We start from the raw sequence: 24,966 nt of genomic DNA, 5'->3' as shown, positions 1-24,966 counted from the left end.
CAAGTTCTATGACTGAGCAGATACAAAATTATAATTATCAATTCCCCTATAGCTATTTTAGAATTTCAAGTACATGAAATACTCTAACATGGATGATAATTAATTTTGGACCAGGTTTGGCTTTAAAAGTAATAGGCTTGAAATCAAAGGCTTGAGGTTTTTCTGATATATATACTTGTCATGACTTCTGATAGTTTTGATGGCTCATGTTCAGTATATGTTTTATATAAATTGGAGTAAATTTTATCTGTCAAAATGCTTAGTAAACCAGTTAATTTGGTATATCTAATCCAGATATTTGAGAGTTAATACTTTATCAGACTTGGTTATATTGCCTTTTTCTATAATTGCAAATTAATCTAATTAGGTAATAGCTGACATATGTATAAGTTACAAAGTGACCTGACTATACAACTATTTCAATTTTACACTGTTCACATTTAATAAAATAAAATCCAGCTTTATATATACCTTCTATGCTTTCCACATCATCATGCTTTAACTGCATAATGGGCATGATGTCTTGTTAGTACTCCATAATAATCAAAATTTTCGCTACTAAATTCTCTATATAAATTATTAGGATATTGATCCAATGTCTTGTTACAAAAATAAGTACGATCATAAGTTTGATTAGTCCTAGGAATTGGTGATCGAGATGCAGGTGAAATATTTACTCCAGACTTTGAAGATGCATTAGGTGCCTGTTCTATATGAGAAGTATTAGTATGTGACAACTCAGAATTTTTCTTATCACTTCCTGAACTGAGATCAGGATGTGACAATTCAGATTTTTTTTCATCACTTAGTAAACCATCTTTCGGCCAAGCACAGTCGGACGATTCTATTTTAATGCTGTAGTCAACTGGCATGTTATCTATAATATACTGAATGTCCTTATTTGTCATTTTGAAATACTGCTAACAGAAAAGGAACGAATTCGATAAATTTTATCCATACCTATTGCGTCAAAGAGCTTCCAGAGTTTCTTAGCCTGTTCGATTCTCTTCCATAAAAGTGCATCAGAAGTATCTCCATATTTAAAAATTCAACTGACAGCATTGGATTCCAGATCAACTTGTTTTTCAGATGCTATCTCACCTCGTCTCTGGATAAGAGCTTTCCCAAATTGACAGTAACATATAATAGCTTCTTGGACTGCACGATCAGCAAAGTCCTCAGCATTGCGAAGTTTTTCATATAAACGTGCAAAACTTGAGGAATCTACCTTTTTACATGGGTTAGAGAGTATAACCTGTTGTTGTTCGGCTGAGTCAGTATTACTCTGACAAATCAGAAGGGATTCCAGACACTTCCTGAATAAATTTTTCCCTCTGATTTTTCTTCTGTAAAGATCTTTTATCATCTGAAGTTAAGTCTTGTTTTTGAAGCTTTCTTCGCCTTATCCCATCACTAACACTTTTCTTCTGCACTGAGTATAAGAATTCATCAGTCTTTCTATCTTCTTCGCAAAGTAAAGGGCTGGCGTTATTAGGATGATCTACAGAAAGGTTAGGTACATTGTTAACTTCCTTGGGAGATCTTGGGTTTGTTTGTTCTCCTCATTATCGTCCCTTAATTTCAATACTTCAGCCTTAAGCTCTGCAATTGCATCATCACGTTTAGCATTCTCGCCAGCAATATCTGACCTACTCTTCTCCAACTCCTCGATTCTACTTCTGAATTTGGTCCTCAGCTTCAAGCTTGGCGTTCCTTGCCTCAAGCCCGATAATCTTAGCCATAAGTCTGGATTTTCTTCTTTAAGTGAACTAATATCCTCGGACTGCATATTCGATAATAATTTTTATACACTGTATATAAATATTCAAAATCAGTTAAAAAAAATATATGATCACGTGTTTTTTTTCCTGAACTCGGTTCAGGAAGTTTGCCAAGATTTTTTTTATTAATACAGAGATAAAAAAATAAATACAAGTCGGGCAAGCCCACAATACATGATGATATTTCTATGCTAATGACTGTGAACTTATACCGCCTATTTTTTCTTGATTATCTCTTCTACACGGCGCTTCTTATTTGCGGGTTTATCACTAGCTGATACCCTATCTTTTAACAAACCCACTATAACTTCCAAAACCCTCTTCACATTCTTGCGTAATTCGGTTGGATTTTTGATGGCGTCTTCCGTTAGTGAGATTCGATACTCGGTCTTACTTACTATGTAGGATGAAATACCAGACCGTGGCTAACACTTCACTAGAGTCTTTTTCTCACCTGTTGTGACAATGCCATATACATATTCATACTCATAGTCGAATGCCACGTCCGCTTTTTCTTAAGTTCATCTATATCAATAATGTCAGAATACTTATTATACTATCGCTATTTATGTCATATTTCGCTAACACCTCACTCAAACTCCTGTACAAGGAGAACGCACGCTTCGGCTTTTCTTTGAGGGTCTTGCGAATCTCATGGCAGGGCCACCTTTTAAACCATAACTATGAAATTTTTCTTCGGTCATGTCAAGAAAGTCTTGGCCGGTAATTTTTTCGTTGCGTAGTCATCGTCGTCGAGCTTGAGGTTCTGTTCTTCAAGTGTATGATAAGGGTTTCTGTAACCCAGTTCTCAACCAAGTAAGAGTCGTGTTCAGCTGTTGAGGTAGACATAGCGCTTTTTATATGGTTATTAGGCTCGGACAAAAAATAGTGTTACGTTCCGGAGTGAGATAAAAATTTATTTCTGTTCGGGAAGAAAATACTGGGCGTTAATGTATGTTTTATGTCGCACAGGCATTACATCATAAAATAATACTTTATTTATGAAATAAACCAGGAAGCGGACAATAATACATAAAAAATTGCGAATATATCGCTATTACATGACATAAATATAGATAAAAAAAATTCTAACTACTCGTTAGGGAAGAATTCGGATGTGGATACGGTCTTCATCATTAGGTGTCCCATTGAAATAGGAGAAAATCCTGTCTTCTGTTCGCATAGGCTTCTCCACAGGATAAATTTGACGGAGGAAATCATTACGATCGATTGGCTCCAACTACTTTCTCACTTCATTTTCAAGTTCAAAGGCTTGATTTGTCCTTAGAAATCTCGATCACGAAATTTATGTTCTTATTTTCCGCATTACGAAAGCGGAAGTTAAGATTGATATTATCATTGTCTGCACTAGAAGACATCTTGTTTTCCTAAATATAAGGTCCATAGTGAGAAAACTCGCTCCCAAACATACATAACTTCTGATATATATGATACACACCTTAAAAAATTTGCGGGGAAAATTGGCTGAACTTCCACATACTCCTACATGCTTTATATCTTGCTAGGGAAAAGTTAAGGAGATAAGAAGAATGATTAGCATTGTCGTCTGATGCCAAGAGCTTCATGAAAGCACATGCAAATAAAAATTTCGTACCTTTCACAATGGAGAGATCCTTTGGGATCAGATCTACCGGAGAGACACATAGTTGGTCTTAACGCCTGGCGATCTCAAAATTGCGAAGTCCTCAGCCTTTCATAACATATGCTTTTGACGTTAATATTTACTTTTAGAGTAGGTCCTGTATTGCGTGTGGATTTTCTTTCACATTTTTCTCATGTTTGTTTGGGAAAAAATAAGAATAGGAAGTTATTCGCTTGATATTCACCCTGTCGCACAGACCTGCAGTGTGATCATCATAGCACATTGCCTATCTTCCGTACTATCCCGGTCTTGTATTATTCGAACTGCTTGGGAAATTAGAATCGGAAATATCAATCGGTAACGGCTTGATCACATCATTTTTTAATAATTTTACAAAATCCTTTATATTACTTGGTCCTTTCTTCTACTTCATTATGATGGCGCTCGCTTTCCATTCCTTGACTGCGGAAGTTAGTCTAAAAAAATATCCAATGAATAATCACTGAATCGGACTGCTCGGGTTGGATTCCTTCTTGGTTTCGCCTTCTTATTGCCGGATTTTTTATTCACATGCATTACTTTGAGAATTTCTTTTCCGGTTTGATAAGTGCGTTGCATGGCGTATAATCTGATTCATTCACTATTGTAATAGCTTCAGCTGAACTTGACTCGGATGAACTGGACTCAGATGATTCGGTCATAGCATCATATAGATAATAGATTTTTCGGCCAATGTTTTTAAGATTTTGATGTATTTTAGTTACATCACATTCTAACGCTTCTATATTTTACTATTTCTTTTTCTTGCCCATAGAACATTCCATTGCAAAGCATATAGCTTTCGATCTCCACCTGTTTTTTAGCTTCCTCGAGTTCCCTTTTGCTATAAGACTCCCATATTTCGCAATGTAAATATCCTTGCATGAATTCATCATTAGAATATTTTCTCTCTACCTCTTCCATTTCTAACTCCTGTTCGTGTTCCAATTTATAATATTCTAGCACTTGTTTCTTCCATCTTCTCCGAAACTCATGCTGGTTTTCTTTGTACCAAGTTCTATTTATCCAGCAGAACTTATCAAGATTTTCTAATGGAAGCTTTTGAACAATTTCAGCAATTGTATCTGGTTCTTCGAGTGGGTTGTATGAATACATTGTTTATACTTTTCGGTATAATAAGGTTAGAAAAAAGTTCAATTTAAAAAATATTTCTCGGAATAAAAAAAAACGCTTATCTCAACTTTCCTGATACTAGTCCTGATTATCGTCGGGCTATTCCTCTTTTTGGGTATAAGTTTTGGAAATTGCTTATTAATGTCCTCTCTAATCCGTAAACAATCCCTAATTACTATCATTTCCAAACTAGGGGCCAGTTTTGGTATTTTTGTAAATGTTTTCGGCTAAAGCCTCTTATTGAGAGTGTTTTTAAATTGGGGCACTCAGCTAGAAGCTCTTCTAGATTTTTTATTGTTTAAGTATACGCAACCCACAATTTTCAAAACTTAGCCGTTGTAAATTTAGACATGCCTTACACACTTAGGAATGTAGACATCCGGCTCTATATTTATTTCAATAAATTTTAGACCTAGCACTTGTTCACATGCGACTGGCTTAGTATTCCTACTCAATGCCTTAGTAAACTTGACCCCGGAAATGCCTGTTAGAACTATTCTTTGCCATATTAATCTTTTAGCAATAAAGTACCATTGCTTATTAACAAATAAAAGTGGATACATTTTCTCGTCCCTATTCTTTCAATGATATTAGAATATTCTTTCGAGAATCTCATTTGGCAAAGATATATAACAGATGAGAGTTTTTTCTGATTTCTCAGTTGGCGGAGGAATTATTTCATCAACTTTAGATTTATCACATTTTTTATCGTCACGATGCCTGATTTTGCAATTTTTTAGATCACTCTTCCTGCCTTCACATCTTTCTATCAGCTGTTCTGTATTTTATCCAACAATAATAAATCCATCTGTGTGAATATGCTTTACACGACCCCAGAGTGATACTAGCATTTGCTTGGCCACTTTTCCTGCTTGTCCACCCTCTTCCTTGATCTTTATAACTTGCCCATTGATAGAAAATATTATAACCGCTCATGAGTCAAATATTAGAGCATTAGGACTTTCAGAGGATAATTCTATGTGAAGATCTAGTTTCATCGCTAATTTCAAGTCATAGTGAGTGTAATATCCTGCAGGATTATAACAAAATCCTCTTATACATTTTTGATTTGTTGGCTGACCTTTTATAAAGGCTCGATATATACTGTATTCTAAATTATAATAATTAAGTTTATGTGTGATTGTTTTGAATTTTCCTGCTCTTATTGGCCAGCTTGCATCATCATAAGCCAAGATATTTGGATAAAATTTATTAAAGTCTAATTTAGTCACAATTCCTTCATAAGGCTCAGCCTATACTAATTCTTCCATGTAAGCTGATTTTATACAATGATCTTTTTCTGACAATAAGTTTTCTGCTTTTCTGGGAACTCTAGAGACATCTTGAAAGAAACGCAAACTTGCTATAGCATATGTTCCAGTTTTTTGTAAATGAATCTGTCCTCTACCCTGCCATTCAATTGCACTGGCTTCTTTATTATGTTATTTATATGCTTTCTGAAGTATCTTATTTGGTTTGACTTTAATTAAAAACCAGTCTCATGTTAATTTTTAAAATCATTTTTGGAGCCAATCCATTATATTGAACCATCATAGAACTCAATATGTAAACCTTGCTTTCTCAGAATAGAAATCTTCAGATAGCTAAATACCATTTTATATCAGTATTTTGGGTATTTTGACAAGTTAAAGTGGTCTCATAGTTGCTATCTCCCTTTCCCTTTTTCTCTGACCTTTCTTCTGGTATTAATGACTTAAAAGGTTCAGGTGATATTAGATCTCCTCAGTTTGGTAAGAGATTTTTGAACAATCAACCTATTGTGATAATGATAGCACTTATATTTTCTCAAGAATTATATAGTATTAGAAAAAAGTTTAAAATAAAAATTATTTTATTGAGTTAAATATTTATTCAAAAAAAAAAACTATGGTAGGATTTTATCTTTACCCTTTATATTATATCTTACAAAGTAATGCAGTTTGCAATGAAGGATGTTATCACCCAAAAGGGTATAAAGTTCATTGGGATTCTTCTAATTGGATTTCCTGTATAAAAAAATTAACTTTTTCTATTTATAATGTATATAGAAAACATTTGGGCAAGTATCAATTAAAAAAATTTTTATCAGCAACGAAAGCTTACAAAATTCAGGCTAGTGATGAGAAAGATTTGGAAATAGACTTATTTGAAAATAATCTCTGAGCTTAATTTATATGTACATTTATATTACATGATTTTTTTCATATTTTGAATTCATGTTTCGTACTTTTAGTACTTTACAACTCTGTAAATATTATTTGTTTTCATATTTTATGTATATACTTCACATCTTTGGTACTCTGCAATTAGTATTCCTAAAATTCAGATTAAATCAGAATTTTAGCAATCTGATTTGAATTCAGTATCCAATAACCCTAGAAATATAAAATTACCACCATTTGATGCGTCTTAATAAGAAGAATCTGATAGAAATAAAATTGTTCTACTACAAATATTATGTGACAGGATAACTTATAAAATCTAAAAATTTATAAATTAATATAACTTTTTATCTATCAATTTTAGAGTTATGATTTTATTACTATTAAATGCACCTTAATAAGAGGAATCTAACAATTTTTCTATGATCACTAGATCTTAAGATATTTTAAAAATTCAAAAAATTTTAAAATTAATTTTAACCCCTACAGTTTAAGGGATAACATATAAAGTCTTCTGCCAGTATTTTTTTAAAAATGAAAATCTTATCTTTCCCAGCGTTGCCCCAAGATTTTTCATCTCCACGTGACCTGCATAAAATGTCACACTGTATCACACCCCACCGTTTTCATTTTTTCATAAGTGTTCTGGAAACAGAAAATTTTTAGTGGTGAAAAAAAAAAATTTCACGCCCCTTAAACATCACTGGTCACGCAGGAGTGAAATTTTATTTAGAAATCTTGGGGTGATACTGGGAAATCTTAACGAAGTCATGTGTTCAAAATGATCGACATAATTAATGTATAAAAAAGGAGATGCGACATATCGTGCGAAAAAAAAACATATTTCATTCCGGCTAAGGTGGTGCATATTCCATTTTAATTTCAGTCAAGACTGTAACTGAAATTAAAAATTCTAACTGGATTTGAAATTCAGTTACATTAATTTCAGTGGACATCATAACTGAAATTAAAATCTTTCAGTTAAATTTTAATTTTGATTATAATATTATCTGAAGTTAAAATTTTCTGAATTTCAAATTAAATGTTCAGACATACAATAATTAACCAATCAACTATTTCTAAATTGAGATAAATTTTAATTTCAAATATAAACCATTTAACTGAAATTTAAATTCAGACATCTGAAATTGAAACTTCAATTTCAATTAATTGATCGTCAAATTTTAATTTCATATATTGAATTTAAAGAGCTTATTTCAGTTACAACATCAAAATTAATTTATTTGTGCAATCGATACATAAATAGTTTCAATAATCTGTCCATTTGATGCCGATATTGCATCTTGATTTGGGACCGATTTGCGTCATTAATTGAACGCAATCGCCATTCTCCAACCAGTATCCAATCAGAGCCAAATAAGGATGGATATCGATCAGATATTTTAGATAGACTGAGTAAGATTTACAATGCACAAAAAATCCTAAAACCCCCGAGATGTGCGAAATTTTTTGCCAATTTTTTTGAATGGACGAAAAATTATTATTTGAAATCTATTCGAAATAGGTTTTAGAACCAAACAAATTATGAGAATTCAGCAAATTCTGATTAACCTCTTTACGATTATGGTTGATAATAATTAAAAAAAGATATATAATTTTACTATGCCCACCAAAAAATTTTATTTAACACCTCAAAACTTTTACCTTCTACCGCTATTTTCATGTTTTTCTACATGAAATTTACTCCGGTCATTGAAGGTAAAGTTCTTATATTCGGTATTTTCTCCATTTTCTTTTCTAATGATTCGACATTTTGGATTGATATATAGCATATAGTGTCAGCACGCATAGCTGGTAACGGAAAGGATTCGATGGTGACTATAAAAACATTGATTTTCCAGATCAAGAGTACTACCATTTTCCTGATGTAACCTTTTCCGACAACAATTTTCTGACAGGACAAATTCCTGAATGGACATTTTCCCGAAAAGAACTTTTCCCAACATGATATTGCCTCGACATGACAATTTCCCAAAATCAAATTACGAAAAATGATTTACAAAAATAGTTGATTTTACTGCGAAAAAAATAAAAATAAAAATAATGATTCATATGAAAAACTTTTTCAGCAAAATTCGAAATATAGTGGACACTTGAAAATTTTGATTGTCGGGATTGTGGTTACTCGGCTAGTCGGGTTATTAGTAGTGTTGCGATTCGGATGAATCCGTCATCCGTTCAATCCGAAAATAAATGGATGATCCGGATGAAAAAAGTTATATGTATGATCCGGATGATTCGGATCTAATCCATTACAGTAAAACATAGAGATAACAGATAACGGATTGGTCCGGATGTATGATCCGATGATCCAGATGATTTTCGAATCGGATAATAATTAAAAAGAATTCAAAAAAGAATTCATGAATATTTTTTTTACCGCCATAAATTTTCAAACTTTGTTACATATCCCAAAAATTTTTACATGTTAAATTAGGTTACGGCATAATTTCCCAACATCCATTTTCCCAAAGTAACCTTTTTCCGACAATGATTTCCCAACAGGTCATATTCCCAAAAACAATCGACAGTAATATGACTATAATTTATTATTGTTCCCTTTATGGTAAATGCCCGAAAGACCCCGAAAAATACAAAAAAACTCGGGGGAATAGTATCAATTAGAAATGACGCGGTGGGGACAAACGGAAATCCCAATTTTTTACAAATTACACTATAATGTCATCCGTCAATAAGAATATATATGGAATCCATTTAATTTAAAATAAATGCCAAGAACACAAAAAAAAATAAATAAATAAATATCATAGAAGCATATTGAGAATCACAAAAATCCCGATTCTATATCATTTTAAATTCACCAATAGCGTTAACAATATCAATCAGTACCTTTTCACAAATAGTAATCTAATTTTTCTTCTTTCCGGACAATCATAATTAATTTTGGTTACTAGAAAAATCTAAAAAAGTAAATTTCTTACACTCACATAATTTTTCAAAAGCAAATCCGAAAAAAGCGAAACTGACGAGTCGAATTTTGAAAACGTGTAAAGTTATACGTGATTAATCATGTGATATAATCAGTCACGTGCATATTATGATCTATTGTATGACTGCGAAGAAAATTTTAAAAAATATAAATTGGAAATAGCTGTGAAAATTATGAAATATCTAATTAAACTGGTCTCTTTGTACAAACCGGTTTAAATATTCAAGCTAAAAACCGGTCTTCAACTGACGGTTAAAACGGGCTGAAACTGGAGACCGAAGACCGGTCTTGTAACAAATCATGCCGATTGTTAATCTAGTGACTGGAAGTTTAAACGTTAAAAATTTTTATTCTCGTCCGATACACTAATTATTAAGAATGTAAGTCATCAAAAAATAAGTTGATAAAAAATGTTGCCAACTAGAATACCTTTTTGCTATATGCTTTTCGTTTCTTTAGTTGACCGTAAACAATAGTAGAACCCAGAATGATGCGTCACCATCATAATACACCAAAAATTTTGTTTTTTACAGAATCATCATCTTAAGATAAAAAAAAACGCAATATCATAAATCTAACAACAATATGAAACCTCAAAACTTTTACATTCTTACCGCTATTTTCATGTTTTCTACATGATATTTGTTCCGGTCATTGAAGGTAAAATTCTTATACATATTCGGTATTTTCTCCATTCCTTTTTCTAATAATTCGACATTTTTGTTTGATATATAGCATATGATACCAGCGTAAAGTTAGATTTGGATGCTGGTGCTTGTAAAATTTGGATAGAAGATTCAACTGGTGACGGAAAAGATTACCATGCTTGTGATATAAAAAAATTGATTTCCAGATTAAGAATACTATGTAGTTGCGAAAGTTAATTTTGATAAACAGGAAGTCCGAGGTCCTTACAATAATGTCAATACCTGTTTTCGTATATATGTAAGTATTGATTTTTTAAATTTATTTCTCTAGTTTCTATTATTTCTATATATTCTTGTTTATTATACTTACTGTATATTATCTCTCTTAGTTAAATTATTTTTCATAAGTATCTTGTAAGTTGATTTATGTTCTCCCAAAATGTTGGTTTATTTCACAGCGTTACTTGGAAGAATTAAAAGAATTCAAAAAGAATTCATGAATATTTTTTATGCCGCGATAAATTTTCAAACTTTGTTACTATCCCAAAATTACCACGTAATTTTTAGAACGTAATTATGTTCATCAAGCAAATGCTAGTATATTAATAACAAGAGAACGAAATGATGCACGAATTCAGTCTACTGATGCTCTTGCTCAGTATGATCTTGTTTTTGGTCAACTTGGGCAGGCCAATGCACAGCTTGCACATGTTAATGCGCAGCTTGTTAAATTAGGTTACGGCATAATTTAACATCCATTTTCCCAAAATAACCTTTCCCGACAATGATTTCCCAACAGGACATATTCCCAAATAAACATTTTCCCGAAAGCACTTTTTTCAAGATGATATATCCTGACGAAACGTATCCCGAAAGACATTATCCCGACATGACATTTTCCCGAGTTGGGTATATATAATACATTATATCGCAAATTTTTAAATTTTTAATTAGTTTATTGATAATAAAATCAGTATTGTTTTACCATAACTATACAAATAATGTTTTACAAATAGATATACGAAATAAATTGAGAAAAATAATCTTTTATAGTAAATATGTTTCCTCTCGCTTGTTTAGTTTGAGTGTTTGAATTATGCTATATATAAAGAAAAGCATTAGAAATATTTTAAATATTAGGTGTTGTTTTAAACAAATAAATACAATGCAAATTTTAATATAAATATAAATTAAATTTTTCATTGATTTATTTATTATTATATAAAAAAAATTAAGTATTTTATTTTTATTTTCATTTTTTCACAGCAGAATCAATCATTTTTCGTAAACCAATTTCGGAAAAAAATGCTCGGGAAACGGTACGTAAGCACTCATCATACAAATTAGACTAGTCTTTCAACCGATCACAATACCGTAATTGTCATCCACTTTGCAATTTGTTATATACAGTACTACCTACGGTACTTAATTCATATTACAACAATTTCTTTGAAATTTTCAGAAAAACACGCTTTATTATGATCTATTTTGCGTTACCTTGGTTCCTTTACTTAGCTACCTACTTCGGCTACTTTCCTAGTATATATACAATAATACACATATTTGCGAAATTAATTTAAAGAAACTTGATGACGGTAAATACTGTACCTTTTGGTGTTAATGACTTCACTATAAATATAAAATGACCCTTAAGGCACGTAAATATTTATATATAATTATACCCATATTTTTATTAGCCATTTTTGCAATTCCAGTTTTTCATATTTATCATTTTATCAATGAAAGATTGAAAAAACGTTCACATTCTCATTCACAGAGAACATTAGATAAACTTGTCAATGAACTGACAAAGTTGGCTGGCTTTAATGATGAGTTGATATTTGATTTCGCTTTAGATAATAAAGTTAATAAAGATAATAAAGGAAAGTATTTCCGTTTGTATAAAACTATAATTAATGCTAAATAATCAATATCAAAGATATATACTGACCATCATTATTTTCATCTACATTTATTTGTTCAATTATTCCTCAGGGGATGTAATCATTACAGTATTACATTCTAAGTGACAGGACGGGTTTACCACAAATTCCCGACAACCATGATATCGACAGTCTACAATTCCGACATCAAAAATCCCGATAAACCCAAATCCCGGTTGAAACAAAATCCCGATAGTCACAAATCCTGACAGTTAAAATTCTTGACGGTCAAAATCCCAAAGTTTTTTTTTTTTAAAAAAAAAAATTATATAAATTTTATAAATTTTTAATTAAACAAATAATTTTAAAAATACAGCGGCGCAGTATCGGGTCTTAATTTATCCAATATAATTAAAAATATATTTTGAATTATTTGATTAGTATTAACGAAAATATTTGTAAATTTTAAATTTCAATTGGCTTTCCCAGAAATTCCCATATCTGAATTTTAAATTCAATTTCAGTTACAACAGCGGTGTCACAGTTAAATTAATCACCTGACAAATCATGAACAGTCTATCCAATAAAATTTTCGTGATGTAAGGCACAATATGTCTAATTTGCTTCACATGCCAAAGTGTTTTAAGGGCTAAGTTCTGAAGGTACTATTTAAATTTTATTATTACTTTTTTTTAAGGAATGTTACTTTAACATTAACGTTTCTTTATCTTTTTTTGTAGGTTTGAGGTGCCAAGTTTGGAATCAATTTTCATAATATGAAACTTCCGTTTGTTTTTTTTCACTTATCTATTAGAAATAATATTTCTTATTTTTATGGGCTACAGGTTTTACTAATAATAAAGTTTCATAATGGTTTGTTATGAAATTATTTTTTTAGTCATTTTTATTAGAATTTTTCAAGTTTATGAGAATTTGTTTTATTTAAGAAATGTTAATATATAAAGTTATATTTTATTTTTAGTATATTATCAATATATAATGAAATACATTATTTTATCATACATTTAACCTTAACCCTTGTCGGACCATTTTCTGAATACCAATTTCCTGAATATACCTTTTCCCGAATCCAATTTTCTGAATGCCTATTTCCAGAAATTGATCATTTCCAGAAATTCCATTTTCCCGAATGCCAATTTCCCGAATCTCAATTTCTGGAATTATATGAAACATCCAATTTCCCGAATTCTTTTATCCTGAATTATTTTATCCCAAATTCCAATATCATAAATCTTGATATTCTGAATGGACATTTTACTGAATTTAATATTATTTTGTATAATTTTACATCATAAATTAGAATTATTAATTTCATAGACTCAACCTTTATTTTATTTAGTATACTAATCAATAAATTATATATAATGTATATAAATATAATATGTAATAAACTAACTTGTATTAAAACAAATACTTAAAATAAATAATGCAAAAGCGAGCAGATTTTATTATTCAGTCAAAGTATCTGTTTGAAATTTGTACCTGTATCAAATCTTTTTCTCCTAAAATGTAAATTAATTATATTTACTTGATGTTTAGGAAAATATTATCAACTCAGTGGGTCAGAGAAAAATTTTATTAGCTAAAATGCAATATTTCCTAATTGATTGTATATATATTTCCTTATGTTTACTTCATATTTACTTCAATTGATCGTAATACTTGTACAGGCAAGGGATGCTTGAAATAGCCACTCCCCAAATTACATAATTATGACATATAAAATTCATATTCAATTGTTTTATATAAAATGGTAGAAATTAGTCTTTATCAATAGTTCTTATTTTTTAAATTTATTATATAGTTTATTTATAAATCATATGAGAAAATATACAATTTATTATTAATTCAAGAAATTGTCCATTCAGAATATTAGAATTCGGAATATTATAATTAAGGATATTTGAATTCGGGATATTGGGATTCAGGATATTGGGATTTAGGATTCGGGAAATTAGACTTCAGGAAATGGGATTCGGGAAATAAGGATTCGGGAAATTGTATATTTCAGGAAAATGTTCAGTTCGAAAAATTGGCATTCAGGCAAATGACTTCGGGAAAAAATATATTCAGGAAAAAGGCATTCAGGAAATCGTACTGTAACCACATTTGGTTACATTTACATTTGACATTTAACACATTTTTAATTTATAATAGAAATATTGCTTTCATATTCTAAATATATTTCGATCTTGTATTTTTAACATATGTTTGACATACAGAAATGCATATGCAATATGTCAATCATATTTTTAAAAAGTTTCAGTAAAGTGTAATAAATGTCCAAAAAAGACCATTTTGTTTAATTTTCGTTTTTTTGTAATAAGGCATAAATCGGACAAAATGGTGCTTTTTTAGACACTTATTACACATGAACAACAAATTTAACACATTTCGTTTTATAGGGTTTTCGTTTTCTTTAATTTTGTAGTAATCGTAAACAATAACAGGATTCCAGGACCCGGTTCGTTTTGATTTACAATATCACACCAAGATGTGCGAAATTTTTTGCCAATATAGTAGGTTTTTTGAATGAATGAATTTGAAAATCTACTAAGAGGAAGTTTAGAACCAAAAAAGCTTGGCAATTCAGCAAATGCTTCTGATTAACTTTACGGTTATGGTTGGTCATAAATATAGATATATAACCTTACTATGCCCACCAAAAAATTTTGTTTTTACAGAATTGTCGCAATAAAATAACAAAACGTAATAAAACACCAATATGAGTCCCCAAAGCTTTTACCTTCTCACCGCTATTTTCATGTTTTTCTACATGACATTTGCTCCGGTCATTGAAGGTAAAGTTCTTACATTCGGTATTTTCTCCATTTTCTTTTTCTAATAATTCGACATTTTGGTTTGATATAGCATATAGTGTCGGCGTATACTTAGATATGAATGCTGGTGCTTGTAGAATTTGGATTGAAGATTCAAATCATGAACGCATAGCTGGTGACGGAAAAGGAGATTACCATGCTTGTGATGGAACTAGTGGTGACTCTAAAGAAATTGATTTTCCAGATCAAGAGTACTATGTAGTTGCGAAAGTTCATTTATCTCTTAGGAAACAGAAAGTCCGAGGTTCTTTCAATAACAATACATGTTTTCGTATACATGGAAATTCTGATTTTTATTTTGATCAATATGATAGCTGTACATGATCTTAATTGTTATTATGTTATTAAGTTATTATCCCATCGGTATTGAAGACGTAAATCAATTAAATTATTTCTCTAGTTTCTATTATTTTATATTCTTATTTATTATACTTACTTTATATTATCCCTATTAGTTAAATTATTTTTATAAGTATCTTTGTAAGTCCCAAAATGTTGATATTTCATCGAATTGTTATTATTAAATGTTCAGTCCATAGTAGAAATCAAAAGATAACTTAATTAAAATTCAAAAGCATGCTTATTAATTAATGATAAAGCGACTGACAATAAAATTATTCTTTCTTTATAATCAATATGTAAATAAAAGATTATATTACTTGGAAGAATTAAAAGAATTCAAAAAAGAATTCATGAATATTTTTTACACCGCAATTTTTTATTAAATGTATCCCATATTTTCATAAATCAAATTATGAAAAATATAACTTTGGGTTGGGTATATACTGTAAATCGCAAATTTTTAAATTTTAATTAGTTTATTGATAATAAAATATAATAATTTTGATCAAAAAATATCATTCAAAACGAAATTATTGAACAATTTGAATTAGAAAGGAGTGCATTAATTGAATTTATTCAAAATTTTTTAGGAAAAAGTTCATTTAAATATATTTAGCATTTCAAAGTTTAAAGCTACAAAAACAAAGTAATACTACTAAAAGTAAATAATTTTATTCCTTATTTGAATTATCTAGATGATTTTTATTAAATTTATCTCGTTGTTTATTAATCTTTTTTTTTTACTTAAAGTTATTTATTTATTGCTTAGCAATTAATATCAGTTACTTGAATGTTAAAGTGATAATATCCTGGGAAAAAAAGATCTCTAAAATAATTTATTTCTTTATTTTCATTGCGCGATGAATATTTTTCATAAAATGTTAATCGCTACCACGGCGGAATGGAATTCGGTGAAATGGACGATTCGGTGAAATGATTTCAGTGAAATGCACCGTAACCTGATTTTTCTATTTTACGATATTCACATAAGTTCCATTACTTCCATATGCCGTATTTAATCCCAACGACAAGTATAGTAAATGCCCCGAAGAGAACAATACTAAAAAAACTCAGATCTGATTTGCATAAACACTAAGGAATGGAAAATCATGCTAATGATGTAATTATATTACTTGAAAATCAATTAATTATGATTGCCAAGAAAAAACATGCCCTTTCTTTTTTTATTTATTCTCCCAAGCATATTGAAAATCACCACATTTTTAAATTCATCTGTATATGGAAATGATACGTTTTTTATGCGTCTGATATACGTTTATATATAAATTCCGTTTATATTGTAAAAAAAAATGAATTATTTTTGTTATAAAATGTAGAAAACTAATTGTACAGTAAAAGTAGTAAAAGTGATAATAAAAATATTACTAATAATAATGTTGATTTTGAATGATGAACCAAAATTGATATGGTAATATAAAATAGATAGTAAAATTATATAGTAGGTAAATCAGTGGTAATTCTGACGAATAGACCATATGAGGTTGTGCGTCAGATGACAACTGCATATTTTAAAGAAGGAAATTTCCGCCAATATGAATCCGAACGTGTTGAAATTTTAGCATTATATATTTAAAAATGTGATGAACTAATTTACTTAGGCAATAAAAGCACATTAAGACTGAAAAATTATGTTTAATTATAGCAAAAATTTTGAATAACATTATCTGTAATATATAATTCAGCATTAATGGTATTTATTATGATGCACAGATTTACTTATAAAATAAAAGACAATTTAATTAATAAATAAAAATGTTTACTTATAAGAAACTATTCAAAATTGGCATCTGACGCGCGTCAGCTGTCATCTGACGCAAATCGACACCTGACGCACAACATATATATACAGTATATACTACTAGGTGTAACCCGTCACGTTGCGGCGGGAATTATACTTGCCCATCAAGTAAGAGAGTAATAAAAAGAGTAATAATCCCATTACTCCTCTTCATCTTCTCATCACTTCTTTACGTCTCCCATCATGTCCTATTTCTCCTTTTTGTTTCCTATCACTTCTCATTACTCTTTTTTTCTCTTTCATCTTCTATTACTTTCCATTACTCCATTGTTATTTCATTTTTTTATTAGCATCTTTCTCCTTGGTCATTGTAATTTATTTATCTTTTTATTTATTGTTATTGTTTAAATACGGTGATTTTTTTCTTTAAAATCGTAAATGTGTGGCTTAAATTTTAATATTTGCAAATAAAATGTCATTAAATAAGATTATTTTGAATAAATAAGCAAAAAAATTTTTAATAGCTAAAAAATCAGCCATCAGCTGACTAATAAATTTGTAATCATGTGACATATTTGGAAAAAAACCCAGGCGGTGATCGGTTAGCAATCCTCCCAAAAAAATCTCTCAATCCCCCCAAAAATAATTATAACAATCTATTAGGGGATGGCCAGAAATGTAGTTAATGATGACATAGGGAGGGGTCAAAATCCTAAAATTTAAATTACGTCAAGTGTCTAAAAATAGAAGGTGCGTAACATCATCATGGTCTTACCTTAGGAAATGACGTCATTTCTGGCCATCCCCTTACTATGAAAAAAAAATTCCCCAATTATAACAATCTCTTGTCATGAAAAAAAACATTTTCCCATAGAATTTACTAAACCGATCTATTGTTACAAAAAATAAATAAATAAGTAAATTATATGTCAGTCTATTTATATTGAGCCTAAAAAATAATTAGGGAAAATATTATTACTAATAATAATAAGAATCGGGGAAAAAGGCAATTACCGTTGTGCCACAGCGTCGATCCGATCACCGATCCAAATCTAGAATGTGGTTTGGGGGGAAAAAAAATAACAATGAAGAAATTGAAAAAAAAAGCGAAAAATAAAATTTGGGGAAAAGAAAAAGGATAAGGAAAGAAAGAAAAGGAATCCGTAAAAAAAATAAGTACCGACAAAAATTCCGAAAAAAAAGAACAATAACCTGGTCCAAAAAGACTGAAAAAAAAAAATTTTTAAATAAATTAATAATACGGTCTAAAAAAAAGACTGAAAAAAATAATAATATAAAAAAAATCGGTCTTAAAAGACCAATAAAAAAAAATTTTTCAGTTTGGAAAAAAAAACCAATAAAATTCTCGGGTTGGAAAAAAAACCAAACCGAAAAAGAGGGGGGAAAAATGAAAATTTTTTTTAAAAAAAAAGGAAAAAAAAAGGAAAAGAAAAAGGAAAAAGGTTCGAAAGAGAAAAGAGGAAACTTAAAAAAAAAAGAAAGAACTGAAAGTAAAAGATCGATTCAAGGAAAAAAAAGAAAATTTAAAAAAAAGGGAACTGAAAGAATTCAATTCGGTCCGAAAGAAAAGATAAAATTTTAAAAATAGGTTTAAAAAAAATGAAAAAAATAAATTGAAAAAAAAAAGATAAATCGATCTAATAATCTTTATTAACCGGAATTGAATATGACTTGGTGTCTTAGCTATACAAAATTAATTTATACAGGTTAATCTAAACGTAACGGTTACACACCAATTTTTTTAGTATATAGATAGGAATTTCTAATTTCGAAAGATTAGTAATTTAGTAATATACTGTACATAGTCCTTTTAGTTAAAACAAAAAATTTTCCTTTTAATTTCATTAATAATATAGTAACGTTAGTTAATTTGCATTAATATTAATAAAATTTGCAAACGATTTGCATTGGTATTGATAAAATTTACAAATATTTTCGTTAATACTAATCAAATAATTCAAAATATATTTTTAATTATATTGGATAAATTAAGACCCGATACTGCGCCGCTGTATTTTTAAAATTATTTGTTTAATTAAAAATTTATAAAATTTATATAATTTATTTTTTTTTTAAAAAAAAAAAACTTTGGGATTTTGACCGTCAAGAATTTTAACTGTCAGGATTTGTGACCATCGGGATTTTGTTTCAACCGGAATTTGGGTTTATCAGGATTTTTGGTGTCGGAATTGTAGACTGTCGATATTACGGGAATTTGTGGTAAACCCATATATATATTTTAAATATTATATAAATTTCTATATTACTACATATAAGATCCTATATTAAAGTTAAAACATAAAAAAATAAAGAAACCAAATCAGGCGTATTATGCTACATCATATATTAGACATCATATCAGCAGTTTGTATAATTAATTCTGGCTTCATGACAAATGTTCGAACGATGTCAAATAGGGGAACAATCAGGTGAAATCTGACCCTGATTGGTCCTTATTTTCATCAATTGGGGAACCCGATTGTTGCGACACTTGTGTTCCGATCAGAATATTCATTCAGGGCATTCAAATAATTATTTCTAATCAGGTTATTCAAATAAAGTACAATCAGGTCATTTACTATTTGATATATCAGTATACCAACTAATATATATAATAAACATAATATTAAAATTTCAAAAATATTTATTTTGATTACAATAGAAATCTACTCTAAATGATACAAATTTCTTAGTACTATTGTTATTTTTATATTTCCTATAAATAAAAAAGAAACGCTAAAAAGCTTCAAATCTGACCTGATCAGATCGGGTACCTGTCTATAATAGGTGCGTCAACCATATCGCTGTCAGCAAGCTTGTTTTTGAAGTAGATGGTCCGAAAGTGACTTCTGTTTTTTTCGCATTATGTCATGGTTCAAGGGTTTATTATCCTGTGAAGGTTTGATCTTAGCGGTTGCTTGAGCAACCTTTCTTTCTGCATAAAAGCAATTCACGAATTCTTCCGACCAAAATATCCTACACAGAAGTATCTATATCCGGCCAGGATTCTCTAAAAGCATTTAATGTAGTACATATAATAAGATCCAGCAATGAATTTATTTTATTTGTATTATGTTATTTTTATTTTATTTTAGAAATGTAGACAAATTTTATTTGTATTATGTTTAAGTAATAACTCTATGAAAATAAAATCATGTGACCCCGTGAAAAAAATTCATGCATTTTTAAAATTTTTATTCCTTCATCAGATTTATTGTATATCATAGTAAAAAACATAACGAAATTATAATATTATGTTAAATGTGACAAATTTCAGGTTCGCTCATTTTAAATCACACATTATAATTGTGGCGAGAGTAAAATTATATAGCAAATAAAAAACAATAATAGACCTTAAAAATCTATGTTCATTGAAAAATTTAAAACGGACAATTTTTTAAACGCTGGAGCATTGTTTGAGTTTATCATCCTTGGAATCTTCGTCGGCCTTATTATTACCGAAAGAACTTCTTTTACTGTTCGTTCATGTATATGCTACCTAAAGAGTCGGTTAATTAGTCAATGTATATAGAATTGAACAGATGTGTCAAACATGTTTTAATAGCTATACCTGAAATGTTCTCAAAGTATCTAAGCCATTGAAAACATGCTACAGGCTTCAAACGACTTTGGCAGATTTATATTGCCAGCTTCTACCATTACATAAATACCAGGTGCGATTAAAACCATGAAATATACAGTCCATTTCAATACTATTAATTACATAAATTGTTACAATTAAATAAAATAATTTTGAATTTCCTTGCTTACCAATACATTGCCATCTGAATAAACACTATTGACATTTGTTTTCTGCAGAATCAAGTCAATAGAATCTTTCATAAAAATACCTAATTTAATTAGGTCGATGATATTTTTCTTTTTCGTGTTATTTTTGCCCTCGCCCATCACTTCTCCGAACACAAGCTCATAATTTATGTTAAAAAGAAAAAAACTCTTTGGTTTTATTTATGTTTTCATGAAATTTTTCTATAAATATCATTATGGACAACTTTTCCAATAATGTCAGGCTGTTTTGCGCAAGAAGGATCATTGTTGGCAAGCTTACGAATCTTTGCACTGGTGCTAGCGGTATTCGGGATGAACAGAAGCGTTATGTAGAAAGATTCGTAATATAAGACTAATAAAATTGGCTACTAATGTTCCTTCGCTTACTTTTTCTTTTAACGTACACATTGAAAGATTACTAGCTCTGCAAAATAGTTAAAAAAAAATAATAATGTCACGGGTTATTCTATGAAAAATCAGGTTTAATAGATATCACATTTACGATTGTTGAAATAATAATTACTTACGAAAAGTTCATTCTCTTCGGTTTTATCAAAAGTTTTTGGGATAAGACTTTATTAATAACTTCCAGCCGCCATCTTCTTCATCAAGAACAATCTAAAGTGAAATTATTAGCAAAGATAATATTGCAAGTAATAATATAAAAAGCTTTTGTACCTCAGCATATTCTTGAAAGGTCAAATTACTTGAAAGGTCAAATTAAATTCTTTAGATATTTTTTCTTTCTCAAGAATCTTTTATTTCCTAGAATCTTTTCCTAGTATCATCCTCCTTCCCTAGATTCAAGTGTATCTCCGGAGAACTTTTTTATTTGTATGTCGGAATAATCATCAGCTTGCAATAAGAGAATGTGTGATATACTCCTAAAAGTTTTAAAGAAGATATTAATAAGAGCGTGTTTAGAATCTGATTACCGATAATCTTATGTAAGGGGAATTACGTATATTACGTAATATTCAATTTAATATAAACTTACTCCTCTCCGGCTCTCCCTCCTTGTCAGATTTATCAAATTATAATACTACTATTTATAAATTATATGATTTTAACGTAAGATTTTGGTTACCCCCTTTAATAATTACGTAATATCTGTAAGCTCCCTAACTGACAATCCAGATTTTTGCGCCTCAGCCAACATTTTAGATCGATATGATTTAAACAGCAATCGTTTTAAAATGAACTATAAAAAATTGCTATTGTATTAATGAAATTATGATAAAATAAAATACTTACAGGTTTGTCCTCTTGATCAGTGTACTATTCATCGAACCCAATTTCATCTACGTTTAGATTAAATGTTCTGACCAATATGTAAATAAAATTATATTACTTGGATTAAAAGAATTCAAAAAAGAATTCATGAATATTTTGTATACCGCTATAAATTTTCAAACTTTGTTACATATCCCAAAAATTACCACGTAATTTACATGTATTAGGTTACGGTATAATTTAACATCTATTTTCCCAAAGTACCTTTTCCCGACAATGATTTCCCAACAGGACATATTCCCAAATAAACATTTTCCTGAAAGCACTTTTTTCAAGATGATATATCCTGACGAAACGTATCCCGAAAGACATTATCCCGACATGACATTTTTCCCAAATCAAATGATGAAAAATGTGAGTTGGGTATATGTAATACATTATATCGCAAAATTTTAAATTTTTTAATTAGTTTATTGATAATAAAATCAGTATTGTTTTACCATAACTATACAAATAATGTTTTACAAATAGATATACGAAATAAATTGAGAAAAATAATCTTTTATAGTAAATATGTTTCCTTTCGCTTGTTTAGTTTGAGTGTTTGAATTATGCTATATATAAAGAAAAGCATTAGAAAATTCTTTAAATATTAGGTGTTGTTTTAAACAAATAAATGCAATGCAAATTTTAATATAAATATAAATTAAATTTTCCATTGATTTATTTATTATTATATAAAAAAAATTAAGTATTTTATTTTTATTTTATTTTTTCACAGCAGAATCAATCATTTTTCGTAAACCAATTTCGGGAAAAAATGCTCGGGAAACGGTACGTAAGCACTCATAGACTAGTCTCTCAACCGATCACAATACCGTAATTGTCATCCACTTTGCAATTTGTTATATATATACAGTACTACCTACGGTACTTAATTCATATTACAACAATTTCTTTGAAATTTTCAGAAAGACACGCTTTATTATGATCTATTTTGCGTTACCTTGGTTCCTTTACTTAGCTACCTACTTCGGCTACTTTCCTATACAATAATACAAATATTTGCGAAATTAATTTAAAGAAACTTGATGACGGTAAATACTGTACCTTTTGGTGTTAATGACTTCACTATAAATATAAAATAACCTTTAAGGCACGTAAATACTTATATATAATTACAGTCAAACCTCTATATACCGATATAGATGTTTTCGGAAAAAAATATCGGTATATCAAAATATCGGTACATTATGAAAATTTTATGTACCGATATTAATAATAAAATGTAGATTAATATCGGTATATAAAATTTTGTATAAAATTACAGTGTATTTTATAAAGAAATTTCATTTAAGTCAAATTCTAATAATACTTTGAAAAATATCGATATATTATTTATATTTATTATATTAACATATTAGTGTATATAATATAAAAACTATATTAAAGGATTTGAACAAAATTATCTAACGTAGTTTGCTTTGAGTTATTAACATGTAATTTTAATACTTGATGCCTTAACTTCTGCAATACACTTAATTCATTTGGGTTAATACAAACATCCGATGAATGTTTAAAAAATAAAACAAGATCATCCAAATAACCTAAAGCTTTTGTTTCGGGAATTACTACTGGAGGCTCTTCATCTGGATCCATTTCTGATTCATTATTATTATTTGACTTTATCATAGACACAATTTCATCGTCGGTTAACCCTTCATTACTTTTCAAACAATCATCAATATGAAGAAATTCATCTGCATCCATAAGATTATCAAATGGTAGTTCGTTAATTAAATCTTGTAATTCCATTTCATCATGTAATGCTTGATCTTCAATTTCATCAATTTCGTCCATTTCATTTATTGGTAGAATTCCTGTATGTTTCCAACAATTAATAATGGTTTGTTGACTTACAGAATTCCAAGCGTTCACGCTGAAATCAATAGAATCATGAATATTTATGGTAGTAGGCTCTTTGTTAAGTTCTTGTGAAATTTCATATGCTTCAATTCTATTTCTAACAAGTAATTTCCGGTACTGTGCCTAAATTATTGAGAGTTTATCATGAATTAAAATAGACTTCGTAAAAAAATTAATATTGCAAATTAATAATAAAAATTACTAACTTTAAAGGAATTAATGATCCCTGCATCGCATGGCTGTAAATGAGATGTAGTATTTGGTGGCAAAAAATGAACTACCACATTTGTTAAATTAACATCTTCATTTATAATGTGTACGGGAGCATTGTCAACAAGTAAAAGGATATTGCGATTTTGTAATCTAATTTGCCTATCCAATTTTTTAAGATAATCGTTCCAAATACTAACTTGCATCCATGCAGTTGAATTCCAGTAATAGTTTACCGGTAATTCTTCTTTTTTTTCCCATTTAATGCTCGCGGATTCTGGTATTTATGAATAAATAATGGTTTTAATTTTTCAGTACCGGTAGCATTGCATGTAAGAAGTAGAGTAACCCGCTTTTTAGATTTCTTTGTTCCTGAAAGAGGCCCTTGTGCTAATGTTTTTGATGGTTCAAGATCCCAATACAATCCTAAAATAAACAAATCTTAAAATATAAAAAATAGGAGCTTTATTGGGAAAAAAAATCTTACCTGTTTCATCACAGTTAAAAACATCATTTAAGTCATAATCTTTAATAATTTCACGTAAAATACCTCTTTCTTCATCTAAGGTTTCTAATGGCGCACTTTTGGCTTCACCCCACTTAAT

The 24,966-nt window shown here is 29.4% G+C and overlaps 5 protein-coding genes across 5 annotated transcripts; 2 read left to right on the top strand and 3 right to left on the bottom strand.

The window, feature by feature from the left end:
• Positions 1–491: 491 nt before the first annotated feature.
• On the bottom strand, positions 492–1,366 carry OCT59_016662 (uncharacterized protein; the record flags this gene model as incomplete). The annotated part of the gene is made up of 3 exons (XM_066145839.1): positions 492–877; positions 961–1,032; positions 1,102–1,366. The coding sequence occupies 3 exons, from the start codon at positions 1,364–1,366 to the stop codon at positions 492–494; spliced, it is 723 nt and encodes a 240-aa protein (XP_066003578.1).
• A 1,680-nt stretch (positions 1,367–3,046) lies between these two features.
• On the bottom strand, positions 3,047–4,085 carry OCT59_016661 (uncharacterized protein; the record flags this gene model as incomplete). Its single annotated transcript, XM_066145838.1, has 4 exons — positions 3,047–3,169; positions 3,241–3,303; positions 3,643–3,748; positions 3,964–4,085. The coding sequence occupies 4 exons, from the start codon at positions 4,083–4,085 to the stop codon at positions 3,047–3,049; spliced, it is 414 nt and encodes a 137-aa protein (XP_066003577.1).
• Positions 4,086–4,149: 64 nt separating this feature from the next.
• OCT59_016660 (uncharacterized protein) lies at positions 4,150–4,539 on the bottom strand (the record flags this gene model as incomplete). The annotated part of the gene is made up of 1 exon (XM_025324962.1): positions 4,150–4,539. One exon carries the CDS (start codon positions 4,537–4,539, stop codon positions 4,150–4,152), a length of 390 nt encoding a protein of 129 aa, XP_025183479.1.
• Positions 4,540–10,325: 5,786 nt separating this feature from the next.
• On the top strand, positions 10,326–11,089 carry OCT59_016659 (uncharacterized protein; the record flags this gene model as incomplete). The annotated part of the gene is made up of 3 exons (XM_066145837.1): positions 10,326–10,350; positions 10,426–10,569; positions 10,905–11,089. 3 exons carry the CDS (start codon positions 10,326–10,328, stop codon positions 11,087–11,089), a joined length of 354 nt encoding a protein of 117 aa, XP_066003576.1.
• A 3,877-nt stretch (positions 11,090–14,966) lies between these two features.
• Positions 14,967–15,405, top strand: OCT59_016658 (uncharacterized protein; the record flags this gene model as incomplete). Its single annotated transcript, XM_025334207.2, has 2 exons — positions 14,967–15,042; positions 15,113–15,405. 2 exons carry the CDS (start codon positions 14,967–14,969, stop codon positions 15,403–15,405), a joined length of 369 nt encoding a protein of 122 aa, XP_025183478.1.
• Positions 15,406–24,966: the final 9,561 nt, after the last annotated feature.

This window comes from Rhizophagus irregularis, chromosome 25, assembly GCF_026210795.1.
Source record: "Rhizophagus irregularis chromosome 25, complete sequence".
Classification (NCBI taxonomy): domain Eukaryota; kingdom Fungi; phylum Glomeromycota; class Glomeromycetes; order Glomerales; family Glomeraceae; genus Rhizophagus; species Rhizophagus irregularis.
This window is presented reverse-complemented; position numbering and strand designations above follow the sequence as displayed.